This window comes from Lepidochelys kempii, chromosome 4 (assembly GCF_965140285.1).
Source record: "Lepidochelys kempii isolate rLepKem1 chromosome 4, rLepKem1.hap1, whole genome shotgun sequence".
NCBI lineage: Eukaryota > Metazoa > Chordata > Testudines > Cheloniidae > Lepidochelys > Lepidochelys kempii.
This window is the reverse complement of record NC_136383.1, coordinates 56242708-56268271: the sequence shown is the minus strand read 5'-3', so window position 1 is coordinate 56268271 and position 25564 is coordinate 56242708. Positions and strand designations below refer to the sequence as shown.

General features: G+C 39.3%; 1 protein-coding gene across 1 annotated transcript in view; it reads left to right on the top strand.

Moving 5' to 3' along the window:
• IQCM (IQ motif containing M) overlaps window positions 1-25564 on the top strand; it is an 84714-nt gene that overhangs the window by 39130 nt on the left and 20020 nt on the right. Inside the window, exon 5 of the mRNA XM_073343183.2 lies at window positions 11805-11963. Coding sequence (XP_073199284.1) covers window positions 11805-11963 — 159 coding nt within the window. The remainder of the gene's footprint in view (window positions 1-11804; window positions 11964-25564) is intronic.

The window sequence follows — 25564 nt, the reverse complement described above, 5'->3', positions numbered from 1 at the left end:
ATACTCAAGATTCCTGTTTATACATCCAGGGATTGCATTAGCAGTTTTGACCAGAGCCTTGCATTGGGAGCTCCTCTTCAGCTGATTATCCACCATGATCCCTATGTCCTTTACAGAGTCACTCTTTCCAGGATAGAATCCCCCGTCCTGGAAGTATGGTCTATGTTCTTTGCTCCTACATGTATAAGTTTACATTTGCACACTAAAGCACATATTGTTTGATTGCACGCAGCTTATCAGGAGCTCCCGATCACTCTGTGTCCAGTTGTCTCCCTTTATCATATCTATGATTGTTCTTATCTTGGCTTCCCCATGCTCCTGATGTTTACCCTTCTTTTGGAGTCTAACTTTTAAGAGATGTACTGAGTACATGCCTCTTCCATTGATTAGTATCCTGTAAAACAGTCATTGTGGTGGTCTATGTTTAATGCATAAGAACAGCCATAGTGGGTGGACCAATGGTACATATATCCCAGTATCTGTCTCTGACAGTGACCAGTGCAAGATGCTTCAGAGGGAATGAACAGAACAGGACAATTATCAAGCGATCCATCCCCTGTTGTCCAGTCCCAGCTTCTGGCAATTGGAGTCTTAGTAACACCCAGAGCATGGGGTTAGATCCCTGACCATCTTGGCTAAGAACTGTTGATAGATAAGTTCATGGATGATAGGTCTAGTTCTTTTTTGAACCCAGTTTTACTTTTGGCTTTCACAACATCCAATGGCAATGAGACCCATGGATTGACTATGCATTGTGTGAAGTACTTCCTTATGTTTCTTTAAACCTGCTGCCTCTTAATTGCACTGGGTGACCCCTAGTTCTTAAGTTATATGAAAGGGTAAATAACATTTTCCTATTCACTTTCTTCATGATTTGATAGACTTCTATCATACCCCCAATTAGTCATCTCTTTTCTAAGATGAATGGTCCCAGTCTTTTTAATTTCTCTGCTGATGGAAGCTGTTCTATACCACTAATAATTTTTGTGATCTTTTTTGTACTGTTTCCAATTCTAATATCTCTTTCTTGAGATGGGGTGACCAGAACTGAGTGCAGCATTCCAGGTATGGACATACCATGGATTTATATAGTGGCATTATTATATTTTCTTTTTATTATCTATTCCTTTCTCAATGGCTCCTAACGTTCTGTTAGCTTTTTTGATTGCTGCTATGCATTGTACAGAAGTTTTCTGGGAAGTATCCACGATGGCTCCAAGATCTCTTTGTTGAGTGATAACAGCTAATTTAGATCCCATCATTTTGTTTGTGCAGTTGGGATTGTTTTCCAAAGTGCATTTCTTTGGACTAATCAGTATTGAATTTCATCTGTCATTTTGTTGCCCAGTTACCCAGTTTAGTGAGATCCCTTTGTAATTCTTCACAGTCAGCTTTGGACTTGTATATCTTGCGTAATTTTGTATCATCTGCAAATTTTGCCACCATTGTTTATCTCCTTTTTCAGACCATTTATGAATATGTTGAGCAGCAATGGTCCCAGTACAGATCGTTGAGGGACCCCGCCATTTACCTCACTCCATTGTGAAAACTGACCATTTATTCCTCCCCTTTGTTTCTTATCTTTTTAACTAGTTACTGATCCATGAGAAGACCTTCCCCTTATGCCAGAACTGCTTACTTTGCTTCAGAGCCCTTGGTTTAGGACCTTGTCAAAGCTTTCTGAAAGACTAAGCAGCTGTATCAACTGGATCATCCTTGTCCACGTGGACTCTCAAAGAATTCTAATAGATTAGTGAGGCGTGACTTCTCTTTACACAAGTCTTGACTCTTTCCTCATCATACTGTGTTTGTCCATATGTCTGATAATTTTGTTCTTAATTCAACCAATTTCTTGGTACTGAAGTTAGTACTTCTGGCCTGTAATTACCAGAATCATCTCTGGATCCTTTTTTAAAAATTGACATTACATTAGGTACCCTCCAATAGGTTATATATCACAGTTAGTAGCTTTTCAGTTTCATATCTGAGTTCCTAATTGTTCCGTAGTGCTTATTATGATTTAATTTATCAATTTGTTCCAAAACCTCCTCTGTTGACACATCAATCTGGAACAGTTCCTCAGATTTGTCACCTAAAAAGAATGACCCCTGGATGTGGGGATCTTCCCCATATCCTCTTCAATGAAGACTGATACAAAGAATTTTTTTAGTTTCTCTGTAAGAGTCTTGTCTTTCCTGAGTGCTTCTCTAGCACCTCAATCATCCAGGGGCCCCACTGATTGCATGGCAGGCTTCCTGCATCTGATGTACTTCAAATATTTTTTTGCTGTTAGTTTTTGTGTCCTTAGCTAGCTGCTCTTCAAATTCTTCTTGGCCTGCCTTATTACACTTGCCAGAGTTTGCTTCTTTCTATTTTCTTCACTAGGATTTGACTTCCAGTTTTTACAGGATGCCTTTCGGCTCTGTCTCTTTTACTCTGCTATTTAGACATGATGGAATTTTTTGGTCCTCTTACTATTTTGTTTTGTTTTTAATTTATTTGGCGTATTCATTTAGTTTGAGCCTCTATTATGGTGTTTTTAAATAGTTTCCATGCAGTTTACAGTACTGTCACTCTTGTGACTGTTCCTTTTAATTTCCGTTTAACTGGCTTCCTCATTTCTGTGTAGTTCCTCTTTTTGAAGTTAAATGCAACTGTGATGGGTTATTTTGGCATTTCCCCCCTTCAGATATGTTAAATTTAATTACACTGTGGTTGCTCTTACTAAGTGGTGCAGCTATATTTACCTCTTGCACCAAATCCTGTGTGCCACTTAGGACTAAATCAAGAATTGCTTCTCCCCTTGTGGGTTCCAGCACAAGCTACTCCAAGAAGCAGCCATTTAATGTGTCTAGAAATGTTATCTATGCATCCATTCCTGAGGTGACATACCCAGTCAATATGAGGATAGTTGAAATCCCCCAGTATTATTCCTTTTCTTTTGCCTTTGTGAAACAAAAAAGACATTGAATAAACACAACGGACAGAAAATACACAATAATATATGGTATATTGCTGCAGAAGTCCAAAACACACTAATACACATAGAAAAACAAGTTTCTAAGCAGTTTTACAAAGCAAAAACATGAAATTACATAATATTAATTCAGCTATAGGAGGAGTATGAAAAATTTAATATTTTATTCAATACTGAGCACAAGTTCAAATATATTATTAACATTGTTTTTGTTTCTTTTGAGAAATCTGATATTAAGAATAATTACCTACATTCAATATTATCTTAATTGTATTATTAATAATGATAAACATTTGGAACTAAGTTGGCTTGATTTTCCCCGTCTCAGTTGTTTCCAGTAGAAGCTAACTATGAATGCTCTGTGAACAATTTTTAGATCATTTCATTGACTACAGAACAGCAGGGATAGGTAAACACTTTAGAATAAAATTACAGCAACTAGTTAATTTCACGGTAGCATAAATTTGAGTCTTTACTTGAAAAAAATCTAGATCTTTGGTTTACAAAGAGGTATTGAACATGAACAAACATCTTTTGATTCCAATGCTGTTTTGAAAGATTATTTACAAAAATACAGATAATATTAATAAAAAGCAAAACAAAATGATTACCCCTGTATTCTGATTAATCTTCTTGAGATGCCTGTTATGTTCATATTAGATCAGGGGATCTCAAACAGGGGGTCATGAGGTTATTACATGGGGGGGGTCATGAGCTGTCAGCATCCACCCCAAACCCCGCTTTGCCTCCAGCATTTATAATGGTGTTAAATATATAAAAACATGTTTTTAATTTATAAGGGGAATCACACTCAGAGGCTTTCTGTGTGAAAGGGGTCCCCAGTACAAAAGTTTGAGAAACCGTGTATTAGATCTTAACAGAAAAGGATAGGTCACAAATTAAATATGATTTTTATTTGATCAGAAACCAACAGGATAAATTAAGGAAGAGATTTTTTAAAAAACCTATAAGGGTTTAGGAGCACATTTTCAATTAGGCTTGCACTTCTAAATCCTTAGGTGCTTTGCAAATCACCTCTTAAGGTTCTTTTGGGTGTGATCTGTTCTCCTTTTAGGCCCCAATCCTGCAAAGATTTATACAGGTGCCTCATGATATACATTGTAAGTAGTTCCATTGACTTTAATGGGCCTACTTGCAAGCCCCAATTCAACAATCCATTTTAGCACATGCTATTCAGCAAAACACCTAAGTATCTGCTTAAGTCCCACTAAGGTTAATGGCCTTCAGCATAAAGTTAAAGTTAAGCATGTGCTTAAGTGTTGTGCTGAATAGGTATGGTTTTGTTTAACTAAAGCCACCACATATAAAACAAAGTAAATGTGCAGATCGTTTGCAGGATCAAGACTTTGGTGTTTTTGTAATTACTACAAAAAGGAGAATAGTCCCCTTCTCCATAATTCAGTAATAATAAAAATAATACTTATTATTATGCATTTAGATATTTATACAAATGCCCTACCAAATCTAAGACTGTAGCCCTCATTTTCGAGCTTCTTCTCTGTAAAAAGAAACTCAGATATTGACTTATGTTGAGGCTATAAAGATTTATTGTTTTTAGAGGCAAATTGTGACCAAGGCAATGCAGAGATCAGTATTTACTTCAAGGGATAATAACTCTGGATGTTCACCACTACTTGATGTCACTCTGTATACTATTACATACCTTCTCGATCACCTCATAAACATCTGGAAATCTTTTTTTATAGCTATTCCTTTATTAACTGTAACATTTTCTTTGGACAGCCTAAAAGAGAGTGAAAGATTAGCAGTCCAATCCAGCTCTTATTTAAGTCAATGGAAAGAACCTGAGTCATCTTTTCTCTGAAGTGAACATATCCAGTTCTCTTTATTGTTTTCCCCATCATTTTAATTTTTTAGATGTTTTATAATTTGCGTGACTATCTGAATTCTCTCCAGTCTGTCTTTTGTAATCAAAATTGATTATAGTACTTAATTTTGTGGTCAAACCAACTGGAGTTGCTAATATTCCTATAAAATGGGTAATTCCTATGTCCGATTATAGTATCTTTGGCACTTTCTGCATTTCAGGAAAAGTAGCTCAAATTAAATCTTTCTTACCCATCCCAGCTAGTAGCACACCATTAAACTGAATTAAATATAGGTAATTACTGTCAAAATATTTTTCCTCTGATTGTACATTGCCTGAATATAATTAAAGTGTTTTTAAAGCAATTATAACCCATTGTATGGTAATTTTACTTCTCTTAATTTACATATAATATTTTATTATATTAACAGAATCTAACTCAACATTTTGTGGTTTGACAAAAGCTTTGTATTGTTGACTCGCATTCAATTTGTCTGCCATTCTATACTTGTGAATTTGAGTATCCCTTCCTGTGTGAACCACATTATATTTGTCTTTAATGAATCTTATTTTATTGATCTTTTTGTCCATGATTCAAGATGGCTTATAATGCTGTTTGGCCTTATCCTGCAAGTCCTTGTGTGGTATACAGCAGTGAGCGTAAGGTTGCTGCAGTCCAGCACAAGTGTGAATTAAGCAGATGAATGATCCTGCTCCCATTATAGTGAAAAGCAAAACTCCCATTGACTTCACTGAGCAGAAATTAATCTCCAGCTTTCTGTACCCACACTACCCTGTTCTCAGGAATGTAGGGTATAAAAGGGGCAGAGGATGGGTGTCTGTAGAGACATTGACTTAAGTCTGATCTTATGTCATGCAAAAAGCTATTCACTCTTTTTTCACTGGCACTAGGCAGGAGTAATTTGATGGATATACCCTAATGCCTTCATTAATATAGGATTGTGTTCTCCTGAACTATTTGACCCAACCATTCCTTTTACTTAGTGTTTGCACATGCAGTTCCACATCTGTGCTGTGCATTATCAAGCCCTTTGTGATTCTTCATAGCTTCATGCCATACATAGATATGAACGATGTACTCACCACTGTATCCTCCAAGCTATTAAGAAAATATATTGAACACCAAATGGTCCAACTGTCCTCTCCTTTCACCTTGACATGAGCCATTACTAAAATATGTTCATTTTTTTTTTAGCAAAATGGTGATCTACATTTTGAAATTGTTGTGTGGAACAGTATCTCTTGCCTTACTATGGTAAATAAAGGGGCCACATTTTGTTGGTCCCACTGAGTTCAAATGGGGTTTGCAGGGTTGAACTAGTGGCTGTAACTGAAACAGAATTAAGCCCTGTAATAACAATACCTAGCTCTTAAATAGCATTTTTCATCAGTAGATCTCAAAGCACTTCACAAAGGATGCAAGTGTCATCACCCTCATTTACAGATGGGGAATCAGGCACAAAGAGGGGAAGTGACCCTCCTGAAGTCACCCAGTAGGCTAGTGGCAGAGCTGTGGATATAACCCAGGTCTCCCAACCTATCATCCAGTGGTCCATCCACTGAGCGACACTGCCTCCACTGTACAAAATGCCATGTCCTCCCTTTCTCCACTAAATGTGTTTTCTTGTCAACAAATTAAGTAAAAGATTCTATTGTGGATTTTACAGTCCGGGCCAGAGTAATGGAGATACAGCAGCAGTAGCTGGAGGCACTCTACCTGCAGAGTGCTGGAGCAGGCAAAGTAGGAGAGAACTCAGAATCTGGTCTTATAAGTTTTTAGAGGTGTAGCATTTCCCCTAGCACCATCCTCCAACCACCAACTGGTGGGCATAGGCAATGATCACTAACCTCCTATCCTAGTCATGTTTCCTCTGGAACGTGGGGTGCTTGTGGCTGGACTCGCCTGTGTCCGCTGTACATGAGAAGCACAAGCATTAACATTCTGACGGCTTCCTCCATAAGTATGCAAGAGATCAGGAGGGGCTCCCTGTTCCCTCTTTCTCCCCCCCCATGTATATCAGCAAAGAGGCAGGGAGATTCTCATCCAAAAGTGTGCTGATACTGTAATTCACATACACGTGTTTGTTTGTTCTATAGTGATATGCTACATACAGCTTTTCCTTATGCCATATACAATTATTTTCCCACCATGACAGAAAACAAAACATGGGCGACTAGCAAGAAGAGTAATTTAGTTGGCTTGGCCTTTTCAAAGAAAGAAATGGAAGATTGGTATTACCTATCTGGGTTCAAATTTAAAAAATGGCTTTCAAAACAAAAGACAATTTAACTGTTGGGCTTCCTGAAAGAGCAATCTTTATTTATAAAGATGTAGAAAGTGTGTTGTTTCACAGAACATCAAAATAATGGAAATTTCTTACCAGTATTGTGAGAATAATTTAATTAACCCATTCTTTATCAAAGAGTTTTAGGAACAGAATGGTCAGGGAATCCAATTTTAGATTTCCTAATGAACCCATCTGTGCCAAGCATTTAGATGTTTGATTAGAGAAAAATATGGTTTCCTGGTCTCCACATCCTGGAGGGAACAAAGGGAATGTTGTTTTGTAATCTCACAAGCCTGAGCACGTCAGCAGTTACTAGTGTTGCTTTCAACATGGGAGAACTTCCTGACAGGGAAAGGATTTTTCTAGCTGTCTGAACCAATAGAAATCAGAATGTTTGGTATAATAAACAGGCAATTGGTGCTTAAATGATTTGTATAACTGCTACAATTATAAACAAGAAATATTCTCATACACACGCATCAATCTATTTTTGTCTTCTGCTGTATGTTGTAAACTTTCTTAGTGTGCTATGCCTTCAGTTTAAAGTCTAATATTTAACAGATGCAGAGAGATGGACCTAATGTTGTTTACTGTATGAATGGTGTGAAGGGGCATTACAAAAATTAAGTTTGCCACCCCGAGAGCTGGGAGGCAATGAGGGAATGGAAGAATGGATCATTCGTCTTGAAGTTTGATAAGCGCTGGGTATTGTATTTTCCAGTACAAATTGAGAGTGCCTGTGGGGAAGTTACATTGTGTTAGGGTGGTTAATGGTAGTGATGGCACTGAGCAGGAGGCTCATGCAAGTTAATATATGTGATAGACATGTTTTGTCCCTGCCAATCCAAATTTTTACTATTTATCGCCTTTGCCAAAGGTTTGGGAGCTGCTTACAAATTGACTTCTTTGCTAGCTAGCAATTTGAATTTGAATTGTCTGTTCTGCAGTTCCCCTGGTATTTGTTTTTTCCTCTCCTTTAAAATAGGTAATATGTTTTGTCATTTTTCCAGTTCTGGGATCCTGGCTGTACTTTGTTAGTTTTCAGTAATAATACACAGTCACTTTCATACTACTGCTGCTAGTTTCATTAGCTCTCTGAGATGAATTCCATCTGATTTAGTGAACTTTCTTCTGTTACAATAAATCTGGTGTATATTACAAGATCAGCTATTGTTCTTCTTATTCAGCTTAGCCTGGATAATTCTGTTCTCCTTTACTTTTTAGAAAGGTGTGTATGAGTTTGGGTGAAGTAGGTGTTGTTAGTCTGGATAGGAACTGATAGTCTCCATCGATCACTTTATAGACTGCAATATTTTTAAATGTTTATACTGGTACGTGATGAGGACTGCCAGAATAGTCTGAAATGTTAACATGTTGTTGTCTCTATATTAAAAATGAGTAAACATCCCAGAACTCATGGTTTCTATATTTTTAATATGTTGCCGTTCACTGAAGTGAAAAAAATAAGACCTGGCTGTGCAATTAATAATAATTACTCCTGTGGGAAGATCCTCAGCTGGTATAAATTGTGGTAGCTCTATTTAAGTCACTGGAGTTGTGACAGTTTACACCAGCTGATGATCTGATGCTGGGTTTCAAATTTTGGATTGTTAAGTACAAAGGAATTTGTAAATAGTAACCAGGAAGTTTTATTCAATGTTGTTTCTTAAGTCATAAAGCCATTTTAAAATACAGCGTTATTGACTGTAACCCTTTGCATGGCCTCTCAGTATACCTGCTTGATTAGTCCTGCAGGTCATGTTCTTAGTCAAGTTTTAATAAACGTTTTGTCCTTTTTCCTCGTCATGTACTATAGGCATTTAATTATGATATCAATGATCCTTATATTTATTTTCCTAGATCGTATCACTCAGTGACATCCCTCTGAAACGCTTTCTTAGCAGTTTTGCCCTTCAACTGTAACTCCTGTTCCTCTACTTCTTCATTAATGATCTTGGAGTGCTTACATTAATGCTTAAAAGAAAATATTACATGTAAGATAGTTCCATTAATTTAGGAATAGGGACAGTCTATTTAGAGTCCCCTTTCCTTGTTCAAGGAGGAGAACATTTTTCATTTTGATAAATGAGCTGCCTTGTTTATAATTTTTTTTACTAATGAATAGAAAATAATTTGTTAAATAAAAATGGTATGACAAAAAAGTGTGACATACACTTATTTCATACTGAAGAAAATGAATGCAACATGAAGTGAGTTTACTGAACTGTGACCACAAATTTTAAAAGCTCAGATTTGAGAGCTGTGATGCCGTGGAGTTTAATTGTTAACCGGATACAGATTTTTTTGCCTCTGATCTTGGTTTCAGTATAGCTCAGATGGCTAACAACCAAAAATTATCAATGGTGGATGGCTGTGCAGTGGCATGAGATGCTTTCTAGTGGATGCCAAAGTTGTTCACACCTAGAAGCCCAATATTACCACAGTTGATAGTCTTGAAGGTGGGTTGTGTCTGGAGACTAACTGGTATGGGGAGTGAAATATCCCTCGCAGTACTTAGATGTGTTTCCTCCTGGCCAATACTGCCAATCTAATATGGAGAAACTTACACCACTTGCCTGTACTGTATGCAAAGATAGGATTGTAGTTTCCTGAACTGTCAGTCTAATGCTTTCAACAAGCATCAAGTTCACTTAAAAAATAAGCTGGTAGGAAATAGTTCCCAACGTATTTTAATAATGTATAATTCTGTGAATTATTGTGTCTTAAACCATTGAGTTATCATTTTAGGATTTATTACTTTTCTTTTTCTAGAATTTACACAATATGCTTAATATTATAAAAAACAAAGTGCATTCACAGTATCTGAAACATCTGCCCCATCGTTTCTCTAACTTTAAACACAAAAGAAGTCTTTCTCCTCAAACTGAATACCAACTCCAATGTTGCCAACTCCAATGATTTTACCATGATGGCATGATGTTCTGTATTTCATAAAGGTGATGGCTTTAAGAGATTGCATGAGAATCTCAGCTTTTATTAAAAAAGAAAGTAAGCATCTAGCCCTCATGGTTGAAGAGAAAAGCTGGAAAACAACAAGCAAGTGCACTCTAAAGGGTAAAAACAAACAAACAAACAGACGTCAAATAAGAAGAAACCAATATTAATAAATCTCACGGTATTTAAGTCAATATCGTGATTTTGGGGGAGGGCCTTACTCATGGTGTTTGAATGTTCGGAGGCTGGAATTCCACAATGAGAATAGAAGAGAGCTCTTGCACCCTGCTGTAAAGATCAGTGAACTGAAGCACCGTCAGTTCAGCCACATGAGTTGTGATACCCTCAGCCCTCTTTTGCAGGTGTTTTGTCTACTGTATGGTTAGCGTTTTTTGGCAATATTCATTAAACACCATGGACTTGATTCTGCACTGTGCCAAGGTGTGGGGTGTGTCAAAGAACTGGTCACAGCTCCTTCATTCTCAGCTGCCATGCCCAATATAAGTTAAAGCTACAAGGTGGAAGCTTTAACGTACGCCATTGATTTAAGGTTCCTCAAGTACCTTAAATCAGTGGAGAATTGGGTGCATTGGAGCTTCACTCTGTCACACCTACTCCCCTGATGACATCCCTTCTGAACCCCCAGAACACCCTTGACCTCCCTTACACCAAAATCAATGGGCCAAGTTGGACTGCTAAAGGACTGAGCCAGGGAGGGCTGCAGGACATTCTGGACTTATACCCTAGAATGGGTTTGTTTGTTTTCACAAGAACTGTGTGAGACTCGGCCAGAGGGCTGAGTCACCAAAGATCTGCCTGACAAGTGCAGCAGCCGGTGGGGCACCAGGAGCCTAGAAATTGAGGAAAAACTGATTGAGGCAGGCACACACACTCAACCAGGGGGTACTTGAAAGAGGTGGGGGCCACCCCATTAAAAGTGCCCATGCCTATTGACTTCAACAGAAGAACTTGTATGAGACCGTTATAGGACCAAATACTGTTGGTCTTTTTGATGTCAGTGTTATTTCATTTTGTTCTTACCATATCTTGTCAGCAACTGCCCATTTTAAATCATTGAAGAGACTGACTGCTTGCTTGAAGTTGTAGCTTATCTTTCATTTTCTCAAATAATTTACAGGCTGAAGCTTGAGGTAGTGCTGTTCATGACCAATTCATAGAAAGCATCTAGCCTGGGACTTTCAAAGGGAGTTATGCACCCAACCCTCAGAGATGTTCAACCCCTTTGAAAATCTCAGTCCTGAAAATTAGTATTGTGTGAGGAAACATATTCAATCGTACTATCTACTAGTGAGCATCATTACGGAATAAGCTTCTGTATATAATACCAGTTTAATTATTCGAATACTACTAATAAAATATCCCTATGAAGAATCCTAACATTGTGCTATATAATGCTTAATGGCCAAGATCATCATAAGGTGAAGCTATCCAAATTATACACTTTTACAATGATTGTGAAATCACATGCATTAACTGCGTAGCCTATGGTACTTCAATGGTTCAGCCTGCACAGGCTCAGGAGTCCAATTTAGGGTATGAAACAATCCCGAAGTGTGTGCTGAAGCCAAATATCCATGTGCAACTACCATTAATGTTAATGTGAATTGCATACATGTATCAAAAGAAAGGATACACCTCAGTATTTGAAGTGTAGTTGTAGGGCACTATATGAATGCTGTTTATTTGTTCCCAGGTCACCCTTCTGAAGTAACAACCATCAAGCAGCATCAAGCACTCGAAATGGCTTTCACACTATATCCTCCTGCTGGTGCAAAGCAGAGTACTGTAGTTCCTGTGAGGTCAACCTGGGTGCAACCTATAGTGGATGGAGAAGATGGATACATATATTTAGGTAAAATTTTAAAAGCCATATTAGGCTATGAATATAGTCAGGTGGATGAGGGTATTTTGCTTCAGCAATATGTGGTATAAGTTGTGTGTAGGCTATATCTCTATAGAAATGCTGAATAATAGATATAAACTTTCTAAATAAACCAAATATTTGATAGAAGTGATGTCAACATTTTGAGTTAAAAGTGCTGGCTTATAGGAGAACCTGCTACCAAATATATTTACTCAGCATTTTGGTAATGATTTTAATAGGTCTAACATTACGAAGGACCAATCTATAGTGTGCCTGTGCATCTATGTGAGACCCTTATCAGTAAAAATGCCATATTTCTACCTCTGGGTGGGTCAGACAGTAGAGAACCCATACAGAGGATCTCTGCACACCATGGAGTACAGCTGTGTAGCATCTCTCCACAATGGAATGTTGGGAAGGGAGAAGAAGTAGAATGGGTATCTTTGGCGTCTGCTAGCATTGTGTTTATGGGGACAGAGATGCCTGGCTGCTGTGGTAACGCCACAATACCATTGCAAAGTCAACCAAAAGGGCTTAGCGTGCCTCAGAGCAGGGTGGTGGCTTTCCATGACAGCAGAGGAGTGGGCCTGAGGGGGGATGTGACTGCAGCTCGTCAATTTGTGGGTATGTGAATGCATTGGCTGAAACCCCTAGCAGGGGAAAAGGAATTGCAAAGGCAAAAAGAGCAATCTTTTTTACTGACTATGGAGTATAGTAGCAGTTTCAGAGAATTTTTGCTGGTACTCTGAAGCCTGGGAAGGAGGAAGTCTTCCTTTACTCATCCCCTGTGGAGATCCCCTGTACAAAGCATTTGTAGTTTTGGCTCTGAGTGAGAATCCACAAAGCTAAAATTCCACATGGCTCACATCTGCTATTGCCTTTTCTCATAGTGCATCATGCAGCAGCAGCCCAACTATCTGTTGGAAACTGCATGTTAGTGCTGAATATCTTGCCATTCCCTCCCACACGCTTTATGAGAAATTTCCTGAGCTTATTAATTAGGCTGTGAGCCCATTTCCAAGATTTGGCCTGAAGTGGACAGCAAGTATGTTGCACAGAGGAGCTGAAATTAAGGGCACAGAAAGAAGATTGTATGCTGCTGCATGGTTGGGCCTTTTAAAATAACACATTTAAAGCAGAAGATTGGAGGAGAAGTAAATGGACATGGGTGGGAGTCGCTCCTCTCCTTTCCAACCAACATCCCATTGTCTGGTGGTGCATTGAAACAACAAAAAGTTGAACTGAAACTAAGTTGCAATGAGCCTTGACATTTTAACAATACACACTTCCTTTTTTTATAACTGCCTTATTACAACAGTGTTCCCACTGACAGCCAAAGTGATGCAGACATAATCCTATTATTTTCATGCTTTATATGCTTCATATCTCAGCCATGCCTTAAGTTACAAGGTCTTTATTAAAACTGAATTCCATTTATTATATGACTATTTTCATAGGATGATATTGCATGACAATTAACAGTTACAAGCTTGTTGCTGAAAACAAATTGTGAGAGGATTCTTTTTAACCTGTAGATGCATCGCTGTTTCTGCACCAAACGCATAAACTAGCACTGTTTTTAAATATGCTTGAATTATTGCTATAAAGTGATGCCTGATCTTTTGATTTGGCCAGATTTTTAGCTGATGTAAATTGTCATAGCTCCATTGACTTCAGCAGAGCTAGGTCAATTTACGCCAACTGTGGATTGGGGCCTTTTTTGTTAGGGTAATTAAACCTGCCAGCATCTGTAGTATTTAAATGCTTGTCCATGAGTTGATTGATTTTCTAGCCAATAACTTCACTTCTAAAATGCTTATTTAGATCTTTGATAGAACATTAGTGTGTTGAATTTGGATTATCGTTCTTATCTACATTATATAGAAGAGAAGACAAAAGTGGATCTTCAAATGAGATTATGTTGTATATAGTAAAGGCTACTTCTGAAAGCCTTTATAGTTTTTTCTAAGTGACCGGCATATTGCATCTTTTTGAGTTACCATGGTCATTAAACCAGTTGACAAGTAAGAGGCAGCAGTAGCCTTGAAAAGAGATTAGTCTATTAAAGGAGGACTTTCTGTAGCTCAGTGACTCCCCTTCCTATAAACATTTTAGGAAAAATAGCCCTGGAAATTTATTGTGTGTGTGTATACTCATAAAAACTGGTACAGAATCCAGACATAACTCTTTTTACTATTGATTCTGTTTCTGTGGCTTCTGAGATGTGTTGAACTTTCATCAGATAATTGAGTAGCAGTTATCTGCTGGTTTACAGGAAGTAAAGATTCATGCGATTTAAATAAACAGAAATGGACTTTTTAAAGCAGGGGTTCTCAAACTGGGGGTCGTGACCCCTCGGGGTTTTGAGGTTATTACATGGGGGGTCATGAGCTGTCAGCCTCCACCCCAAGCCCTGCTTTGCCTCCAGCATTTATAATGGTGTTAAATATATAAAAGTGTTTTTAATTTATAAGGGGGGGTCACACTCAGAGGCTTTCTGTGTGAAAGGGGTCCCCAGTACAAAAGTTTGAGAACCTCTCTGTATTTTCAGAGTACAGTAGCTTTATTCATCTCATTGATCTATATGGCATGTTTTTGGGAGGCCATTCCATAAAGCTTCTTCATTTATATTAACTGATATTCCCCCCTCCCCCCGCCATTTCCTATTGGTAATGTTTCAACATCTCTTTTGTTAAGGACGAGTGACCTTCATTGAATTTTTGCATTGGAAAATGGCAGAAAATATGCAATTCTACTTAGAATGTGCTATTTTTGTATAGTGACTTTTCCAGCTCAATGTATTTGCTATCTTGCATATTCAGAGTTATATCTGATTACTTTTCTGATTAAAGAGTCTGATAAATCCCCTCTACTCTCCCCTTATCTAGTGAGTGATAGCTATGTTTTGATTTTAGAATTTTTATCACTGGCAATGTATGAGCCAGAAAATGAAGCTTAATGCTTATCTTCCGCGTTCTTTGCAGGACCAGCAATCATTTATATTAATTTTAATTAATAAAACCTTTAGTCTTTAATTGTGAACTGGGCAGATTTGATAAAGAAATCACTTGGACACCATAAACATGGAATTAAGCAATGCCATTTTTAGAATCAGTTCTCAAGGTAGAGATGCACTTAAGGTTAGAATTCTTTGAACTTCTGGTTTTCTCTCTAGGATCTGAGGAAGGCCACCTTGGTGGGGGTGAATTATCGATTATCTTGTTGGGACAAATCAATAGAATAACTTAACTAAGAACACTATTAAACATTAGCAAAACTAATTATATTGTTTTCTCAAAAGTAATTACTTTTCTCTCAAGATGAATAAACATTGCAGAAATAATTTAATATACAATAAAGATTTAAAAGCAATCTTTTCTAAGGAAATTGTATTAATTTTTCACAGGGCCAAAACGATCCTTTTATGTAAATAAAGGCCACTTGAAAGTGAGAGAGTGGCTAACTAAATAAACAATATTACTCACCTTAATTTTCTTTTTTTTTCTTGGTCTTGGATGCAGGGGGCGATGGTTGGTGTTCCCAGTTAGGTCTGTATATTTCTGGAAATGGGGTTTCTGGGCTGATTTGGTTCCCATATTCCATAATCTCATATTCCATATTCCTCTAATCTCCCCATGGAAGCTGGTAGGGTTTGTAAGGACTACCATGCTACAAAAGGAGTCCTGTGAGAGAATGAAAATTTGCTCTCACTACCAGCTCCTGTAGTATTAAGCACATGCATTTGGGTCATTCTGCCCTAAACTACTCCCTACACGGAGTGGTGGGGGGAGATCCAGTGTATTTCAATTGATAGATCAATTAAGCTAGGACAGGAGATCTAGGTTTTATTCACACTGACTTGCTGTGTCACCTTGGCCAAATCACTTCAACTCTCTGTGCCTGTTTTCCCATTTGTAAAATAAGGATAATGTTATATACCCACTTTTGTAAAGCACTTTGAGATGGGCAGATGAAGAACTATCCATGGAAATACTAATCAGTAGTAGTATTATTAGTAAACTTTTTTGATGTGTCAGCAATTAACCTCAGTTTGTATTTAGATGGGATTAATAATAAGTAATAATTATATTTATTAAGCATCCTTTTCTCCAAAAGCCCTATGGAACAATGATATGCTGCCAATCACTTAATAAGGGGTTCCCATTGCAATTTTCCTTTCCTTGTGACAAAATCCTTGAACCAGTGGTATGTATGTTTGCAGAGAAGTGAGGTCTATGACTAGGAAACCTATATAATTATTTTTACACTGGAACAAAGCCATTTTCTCAATATAATAACCAAGCAAGCAGGCAACACATCAGAGCAAACAATCCTAGAGTCACTGTACTTGCTGGAAATACGTATATTTTTTTCTTGAAAAATATAAAATATATTGACAGCATAGCACAGTGTTTAGCATGTATAACTTGAATGTGGAGGGAAGAGTTGAGGAAGATTTTTTTGGGGGTTGGGGGGTAAAGCCTTTCCTGGAAAATTAATTTACAAAACAAACATTTTGTGTTCTGGTCCAAAGTCTTTCCATTGACTTCAATGAGAACTTGGATCAGGCCCTTGGTGCATTCCAAGCATGAACACTTTGCACTTCAGTAATTATTTCATGGGGGATGATTTAAGGATTTCAAGGATGATTTAGTAGCAGAATTCAGTGAGGTAGGGAGGGGGATGACTCCATCAGAAGGTGGGAAATCACCGTAATCTTCCCTTAATATTATAATGGTATTCTAACAAATGGTTCCATGTGTACCCTCTGTCACTGACTTGGGGAACTGTACTGTTGTGCAGTAGTATACTGCAAACATAATGGAATTAGAAAGGTATTCATGAAATTTCAAAAGAAAAGAATAAATGGAGGGCGTTCAGCAACACAGGGGACAAAATGGGAGGGTTAAAACACTTATAAAATAAGGGAACAGCTCTGACCATTCTGAATAAGAACAAGAGAAGAGGGGGATATTTCAGATGTTGTTTGAATGTATATATGTAGTATAGATTACCTCTTTATTTTAGCTTTGATATTACTATCTTGATTACTGAGCTGTTTAACAGCATGATTTAATTTACATGGTGTAGCCTCAAAAATAAAAGAAGTAGATATTATAGAGCTAACAAGGAAAACTCTACATAGTGTCAGTTTGGAATAAAAGCTTCTAATGATGTGTTTCGAACAGCCTCCTGTTTTCAATAAATTGTCTACAGAGTGAAATTCATCCACTGAACAATCTAATACATAAAAATTAATCAAAATGTCCCATTAATTAAGTATATTTACTGAGTCCCATTCATTAAAAATGCTTGCAAATGACATGTTTTTGTCACAGATCTTGAACAATACATATCATTTCAGATTTATGCTGAATAAGTAGTTCATAAGAAATGTTAAAATGAATGCAGTTATGTATCAGCAGAAAATATAGAATACACACAGTAGTTACATGAAAAGTCTCAAAATAATGGGCAGGTTAGCATTGTACTATATTTCCTATGCACAGAGGAGTAGGTTAAGGACTGCAGGTAAATTTTTCAAATTGCCTAAGTTTCAAAAATTTCTCAGCCTGTAGTAGCCTAAATCTCACTGAAAATTAACGGGACATTGACTCCGAAGGGTCATCCTAGGATGTGGGAGACCTGGCTAGAGCTGAGCAAATAATTGATTTTTGATTAGCCAAAATGAAAAACCAAAAAAACTTTTGTCTGGGTTGAACAAAAGGTTTTGATCCCCATTTTAAATGGGCATTTCTGATTTTTTTTTCTTTTTTTGGCCATAACTATTAGCCAATTTGATTAGAATTCACAAATGATTTCAATGCCCCCCAAAATGCATTACTGTAACTAATGCATTTGCTATTTACTGAAAAAATTTCACTCAGTTCTAAACTGGGTCAAATGACCCATTTATGCAGCTCCAACCCTAGGTGCCTAGCTCACATGGAAATCAATGTGAGTTAGGCAAGTAGGCACTTTTGAAAATCTCATTAGGTGCCCATCTGAATCTTTAAGTACATAAATACCTTTAAAATGTGTCCCTAAGTGCCTAAATCTCTTTTGTAAATGGGACTTTATCTCCCAAGTCACTTAAACACTTCAGAAAATCTTATTCTGGATCAGTTTGTCAGCCCTCTAATGTTCTCAGTACATTTTTGTGTTCATGTATTTCCTTTTTTCCTGTATTAAAAACTGTAAATTTAAAGGCGGCAAAGTCCTGTGGTACTTTATAGACTAACAGATGTACTGGAGCATAAGCTTTCGTGGGTGAATACCCACTTTGTCAGATGCAGATGGGTGAATAACCACTTCGTCAGATGCATCTGACGAAGTGGGTATTCGCCCACGAAAGCTTATGCTCCAATACGTCTGTTAGTCTATAAGGTGCCACAGGACTCTCTGCCGCTTTTACAGATCCAGACTAATACAGCTACCCCTCTGATACTTGTAAATTTAAAGGAAAAACATAGTCTTTGGGATTAATCAAGCTAAATTGTTTTATTTAAATATGTAGTAAGTCATTTTACAAATATTATTTACTCAATCTAATTAAAGAAGTATGTAAAAAAAAAAGGTATGTGCAAATGAAAAAATATAGTCAGCCCTGACCGTAGTGGGTGCAATTGAAGTCTTGAGTTCAGCACAAGACCATAATTGTACAGTAGAGTTCAACACAGTAGACCATAATTGTCTCAAAGGAATCATTACACTCTATTATGTGCATAGTCCCTATACCATACATACAATATTGAATACTTAAACTATGGGATTCCCACAACAGAGATATATAGTTTGAGATTCTGTTGGGAATAGAGCTGACTCAAATTGGGAATTTCCTGTGCATGGGAAATTTAGACATTTCAAAATATGGTTTTGGTGATTCAGACTGAGTTTAAATTTTGTAGACATTTCTTCTGAACTGGAGATTCTGACAAATTTCATTTAGGAAACTTCAAAACACCAAAATGGCAGAGCTGAGAGCCTCAACTTTGAGAGCCACAGCTTGCCTGCATCTTCATGTTCTCTCCACAGGTACTAATGCGGAGAGTGGACTAGATGATACGTCTGAGGGAAGGAACAGAAGGAGACTCCGCCGATTGGAAGGCATGAGATGCATTGTCCTAGGGTTGGGGGTTCCACGACCACCGCTCCCAGGAGAAGGAGGCAGGTGGTGGTTGTCAGGGACTCTCTCCTCAGGGGGACTGAGGCATCTATCTGCCGCCCCAACCGGGAAAACCGAGAAGTCTGCTGCTTGCCAGGAGCTAGGATTCACGATGTGACAGAGAGACTGCCAAGAGTCATCAAGCCCTCGGATCGCTACCCCTTCCTGTTTCTCCACGTGGGCACGAATACTGCCAAGAATGACCTTGAGTGGATCACTGCAGACTACGTGGCTCTGGGAAGAAGGATAAAGGAGTTTGAGGCGCAAGTGGTCTTCTCGTCCATCCTCCCTGTGGAAGGAAAAGGCCTGGGTAGAGACCGTCGAATCGTGGAAGTCAACGAATGGCTACACAGGTGGTGTCAGAGAGAAGGCTTTGGATTCTTTGACCATGGGAGTGTTCCAAGAAGGAGGAGTGCTAGGCAGAGACGGGCTCCAACTAACGAAGAGAGGGAAGAGCATCTTCGCAAGAAGGCTGGCTAACCTAGTTAGGAGGGCTTTAAACTAAGTTCACTGGGGGAAGGAGACCAAAGCCCTGAGGTAAATGGGGAAGTGAGATACCGGGAAGAAGCACGAGCAGGAGCACGCGAGAGGGCAGGGCTCCTACCTCATACTGAGAAAGAGGGACGATCAGTGAGTTATCTCAAGTGCCTATACACAAATGCAAGAAGCCTGGGAAACAAGCAGGGAGAACTGGAAGTCCTGGCACAGTCAAGGATTTATGATGTGACTGGAATAACAGAGACTTGGTGGGATAACTCACATGACTGGAGTACTGTCATGGATGGATATAAACTGCTCAGGAAGGACAGGCAGGGCAGAAAAGGTGGGGGAGTTGCATTGTATCTAATGAGTATGACTGCTCAGAGCTCAAGTATGAAACTGCAGAAAAACCTGAGTGTGTCTGGATTAAGTTTAGAAGTGTAAGCAACAAGGGTGATGTCGTGGTGGGAGTCTGCTATAGACCACTGGACCACGGGGATGAGGTGGACGAGGCTTTCTTCCAGCAACTCACAGAAGTTACTAGATCACAGGCCTGGTTCTCATAGGAGACTTCAATCACCCTGATATCTGCTGGGAGAGCAATACAGCGGTGCACAGACAATCCAGGAAGTTTTTGGAAAGTGTAGGGGACAATTTCCTGGTGCAAGTGCTGGAGGAACCAACTAGGGGCAGAGCTCTTCTTGACCTGCTGCTCACAAACCGGGAAGAATTAGTAGGGGAAGCTAAAGTGGATGGGAACCTGGGAGGCAGTGACCATGACATGGTCGAGTTCAGGATCCTGACACAGGGAAGAAAGGAGAGCAGCAGAATACGAACCCTGGACTTCAGAAAAGCAGACTTTGACTCCCTCAGGGAATTGATGGGCAGGATCCCCTGGGAGAATAACATGAGGGGGAAAAGAGTCCAGGAGAGCTGGCTGTATTTTAAAGAATCCTTATTGAGGTTACAGGGACAAACCATCCTGATGTGTAGAAAGAATAGTAAATATGGCAGGTGACCAGCTTGGCTTAACAGTGAAATCCTTGCTGATCTTAAACACAAAAAAAGAAGCTTACAAGAAGTGGAAGATTGGACAAATGACCAGGAAAGAGTATAAAAATATTGCTCGGGCATGTAGGAGTGAAATCAGGAAGGCCAAATCACACCTGGAGTTGCAGCTAGCAAGCGATGTTAAGAGTAACAAGAAGGGTTTCTTCAGGTATGTTAGCAACAAGAAGAAAGTCAAGGGTAGTGTGGGCCCTTACTGAATGAGGGAGGCAACCTAGTGACAGAGGACGTGGAAAAAGCTAATGTGCTCAATGCTTTTTTTGCCTCTGTCTTCACAAACAAGGTCAGCTCCCAGACTACTGCACTGGGCAGCACAGCATGGGGAGGAGGTGACCAGCCCTCTGTGGAGAAAGAAGTGGTTCGGGACTATTTAGAAATGCTGGACGAGCACAAGTCCATGGGGCCGGATGTGCTGCATCCGAGAGTGCTAAAGGAGTTGGCGGATGTGATTGCAGAGCCATTGGCCATTATCTTTGAAAACTCATGCTGATCGGGGAAGTCCCAGACAACTGGGAAAAGGCTAATGTAGCGCCCATCTTTAAAAAAGGGAAGAAAGAGGATCCTGGGAACTACAGGCCAGTCAGCCTCACCTCAGTCCCTGGAAAAATCATGGAGCAGGTCCTCAAGGAATCAATTCTGAAGCACTTAGAGGAGAAGAAAGTGATCAAGAACAGTCCGCATGGATTCACCAAGGGCCAGTCATACCTGACTAATCTAATTGCCTTCTATGATGAGATAACTGGCTCTGTGGATGAGGGGAAAGCAGTGGACGTGTTGTTCCTTGACTTTAGCAAAGCTTTTGACACAGTCTCCCACAGTATTCTTGCCTGCAAGTTAAAGAAGTATGGGCTGGATGAATGGACTATAAGGTGGATAGAAAGTTGGCTAGATTGTCGGGCTCAATGGGTAGTGATCAATGGCTCCATGTCTAGTTGGCAGCCAGTATCAAGTGGAGTGCCCCAAGGATCGGTCCTCGGGCCAGTTTTGTTCAATATTTTCATTAATGATCTGGAGGATGGTGTGGATTGCACTCTCTGCAAGTTTGCAGATGACACTAAACTGGGGGGTTGGGGACAAATTAGAGGATTGGGCCAAAAGAAATCTGATGAGGTTCAACAAGGACAAGTGCAGAGTCCTGCACTTAGGACAGAAGAATCCCATGCACCGCTACAGACTAGAGACCAAATGGCTCGGCAGCAGTTACAGTGGACGAGAAGCTGGATATGAGTCAACAGTGTGCCCTTGTTGCCAAGAAGGCCAATGGCATTTTGGGTTGTATATGTAGGGGCATTGCCAGCAGATTGAAGGACGTGATCGTTCCCCTCTATTCGACATTGGTGAGGCCTCATCTGGAGTACTGTGTCCAGTTTTGGGCCCCACACTACAAGAAGGATGTGGATAAATTGGAAAGAGTCCAGCAGAGGGCAACAAAAATGATTAGGGGACTGGAACACATGACTTATGAGGAGAGGCTGAGGGAACTGGGATTGTGTAGTCTGCAGAAGAGAAGAATGAGGGGGGATTTGATAGCTGCTTTCAACGACCTGAAAGGGGATTCCAAAGAGGATGGATCTAGACTGTTCTCAGTGGTAGCTGGTGACAGAACAAGGAGTAATGGTCTCAACTTGCAGTGGGGGAGGTTTCAGTTAGATATTAGGAAAAACTTTTTCACTAGGAGGGTGGTGAAACACTGGAATGGGTTACCTAGGGAGGTGGTGGAATCTTCTTCCTTAGATATTTTTAAGGTCAGGCTTGACAAAGCCCTGGCTGGGATGATTTAATTGGGGACTGGTCCTGCCTTGAGCAGGGGGTTGGACTAGATGACCTCCTGAGGTCCCTTCCAACCCTGATATTCTATGATTCTATTATTAGGGATCCTGGAAGCCCTGAAAACCCTGGTGGAGCCATGAGAGGAGTCCAGGGTGTGTGTACACAGCATTTTGGAGGAAGCCTCCCAATTTAGGCTGACAGACTTGGGTTAGTAGGGCTTGTACTAGTGCTCTAAAAATAGCTATATAGCTAGGACTGAAATTGAGGCTTAGGCTGGAGTTTGGACACTGAAGCCTAGGGATGGGGCTGGGCTGGGCTGCTCGCTCCAAAATACTGTGTAGATACCGTCTCATGCTTCCTGTTCCTCTACAAGTAATTTCATGCTTGACAAACCAACATTTTCTGATGAAAGTCTGTTGGAATTACATAAGTCTGATCCAGGTAAGCACAAAGGTCCATGCACCCAGATGAGATTGTAGTATTGGGTCCATAGAGAAAGATATTAAAAATGGCAGATCCAAGCAAGACCGCTAAAAGTTTAAAATGAAAATATTTGGTTTTTAATACCTTACTTGAACACACTGTCTTGGTGCCCTTGTGATAGTAATTATTTATAATTTTAACAGATGCAAGACTTGGATTTTTTTTTCTGGGACAATTCTTTATTGACTAATGAACCAGAAGAACAGCTTCATGCTTGCAGTCAAGAAACTCAATAATGTCAAATCTGTGATTCATACTTGCAGTCGTTTGAATATGAAAACAACTGATACAATACATTTCTAAAAACATTTTAGGAAACTGTAAATTTCTTAAGCTTTATTTTCTTGTTCTTTGAAACATACTTTCTATTTATTATTCTATTACTATATATTACTTACATTAGGCTTGTCTGATTTAACTAGCTAGCATGGTAGTTTTTCCAGTTATGTTTATACTGGTATTTCTCTAACATTTAAGAAAAACAAGAAAAATATACAAAGTTGATTACATAACTGTCACACTGCCTGGTGTGGCTCATGTCTGTGTGTGCCTACCTCGGAGCAGACTGCCAAAAACAGGGCAGACACCACCAATTGGTGGTATGTTCTATAATTAGATTTCACCAAGCAGTAACAAATGGGAATGGCTGGGGAGGAGAAGGGGATTTCCATCCCTGGATTCACAAATTCAGTGCAAATATTTTCAAAGTAATAAAGCAAAATGTATATATATATATATGTATTTTCTAATAGCATAGGAATATGGCAATATAGTTTATTCACCAAAAAATGGAGTTTCATTCAAAACAAACGCACAGGTACTGGAAATGAGGGTGCTAGGGGTGCTACTGCACTCCTTGGTTTGAAGTGGTTTCCATTAAATGCAGTGTTTATAGTTTGGTTCGATGACTCTCAGTACCCCCACTATACAAATTGTTCCAGCACTTGGCCCTCTGGCCAGGTCACCAATTGAGTCTGCCGCCCCCTTCTCAAAGATTAACAGAATCCATCAAAATATAAAAGTCCAATGTCCTGCACAAAAGAGTCTTCAGCCCACATCCAGGTCTCTGTGGGTTGCGTGCTCTTGTCTTGGGGCTTACAATGTCACTATCCCCCTTACCTCTTGGGAGGAAGGGACATATGCCCCATTGTGGAAGGTGGGGCTAGTAGGGGAACCTGGGCCCTCCCTCACAACCAGGCTCCAGCCCAGGACCCTATGAAAGGCAGCAATGTCAAACATCTAGGAGTGCTTCAGGGCTGCCTCCCTGAGTCACTTGGTACTACTGACCTTTCCAGTCTAGGGTGTGGTCAAAAGCCTTGCAGATGATCCACAAGAAGATGGCACGAAAGGTTCCCTATTGCTAGGTAAAGGCTAGTTCCTCCTCTAAGCCTCTGGCAGATGCCACTTGCAGCCTGGACTCCAGCTGTACGCTTACTCAGGAGTTCCCAAGGTAGTTTGCACCTCCTATCCTGTCTGACCCCCTTCTTTCTTTTTCTTTTCCTGTCACTTTATGGCACTGCAGCCATAAATTCAGCATGTAAGGCTATGACCACCACCTATCACAGTTTTTGCATAATCGAAATCTATAGCCTCTCACCCTGTCCTTTATCCTTAAAAATTTTTATAAATATTCAACGAAGTAGCAGTTTGTATCGCTACTAACTTTTTGGAATGCTTTTGCTATAATTTCCAATTTTTCCTAAATTAGAACTTTAAACTTTATCATTTACTATAAGTCTAGGTATAAATTTTGTTTTTACGCTGTATCCCATTCAGTCTTTTAACTAGTTTATATATTTCTGAGTCCCTGGAATCTTTGTTCATTTTCATAGAATTGTAGAACTGGAAGGGACTGCAAGAGGTCATCTAGGCCAGCCCTTGCACCCATGGCAGGACTAAGTATTATCTAGACCATCCCTGACAGGTGTTTGTCTAACCTGCTCTTAAAAATCTCCAGTGATGGAGATTCCACAACATCCCTGTGCAATTTATTCCAGTTTTTAACCACCCTGTCAGTTACAAAGTTTTTCTTAATGTCCAACCTAAACCACCCTTCCTACAATCTAAGCCCATTCCTTCTTGTTCTATCCTCAGAGGTTAAGGAGAACAATTTTTCTCCCTTCTCCTTGTAACAACCTTTTATGTACTTTAAAACTTATGTCCCCTCTCAGTCTTCTCTTCTCCAGACTAAACAAACCCAATCTTCCCTCACAGGTCATGTTTTCTAGACCTTTAATAATTTTTTGTTGCTCTTCTTGTACTTTCTCCAATTTTTCCACATCTTTCCTGAAATGTTGCACCCAGAACTGGACATAATACTGTAGTTGAGGCCTAATCGGTGTGGAGTAGAGTGGAAGAATTATGTCTCATGTCTTGCTTACAAGACTCCTGCTAATATAGCCCAGAATGATGTTTGCTTTTTTTTGTGATCCACTATGCCCCCAGATCTCTTTCTGCAGTACTCCTTCCTAGGCAGTCATTTCCCATTTTGTATGTGGGCAACTGATATTTTCTTCCTAAGTGAAGTACTTTGCATTTGTCCATATTGATTTTCATTCTGTTTACTTCAGACCTTTCTCCAGTTTGTCCAGATCATTTTGAATTTTAATCCTATTATTCAAAG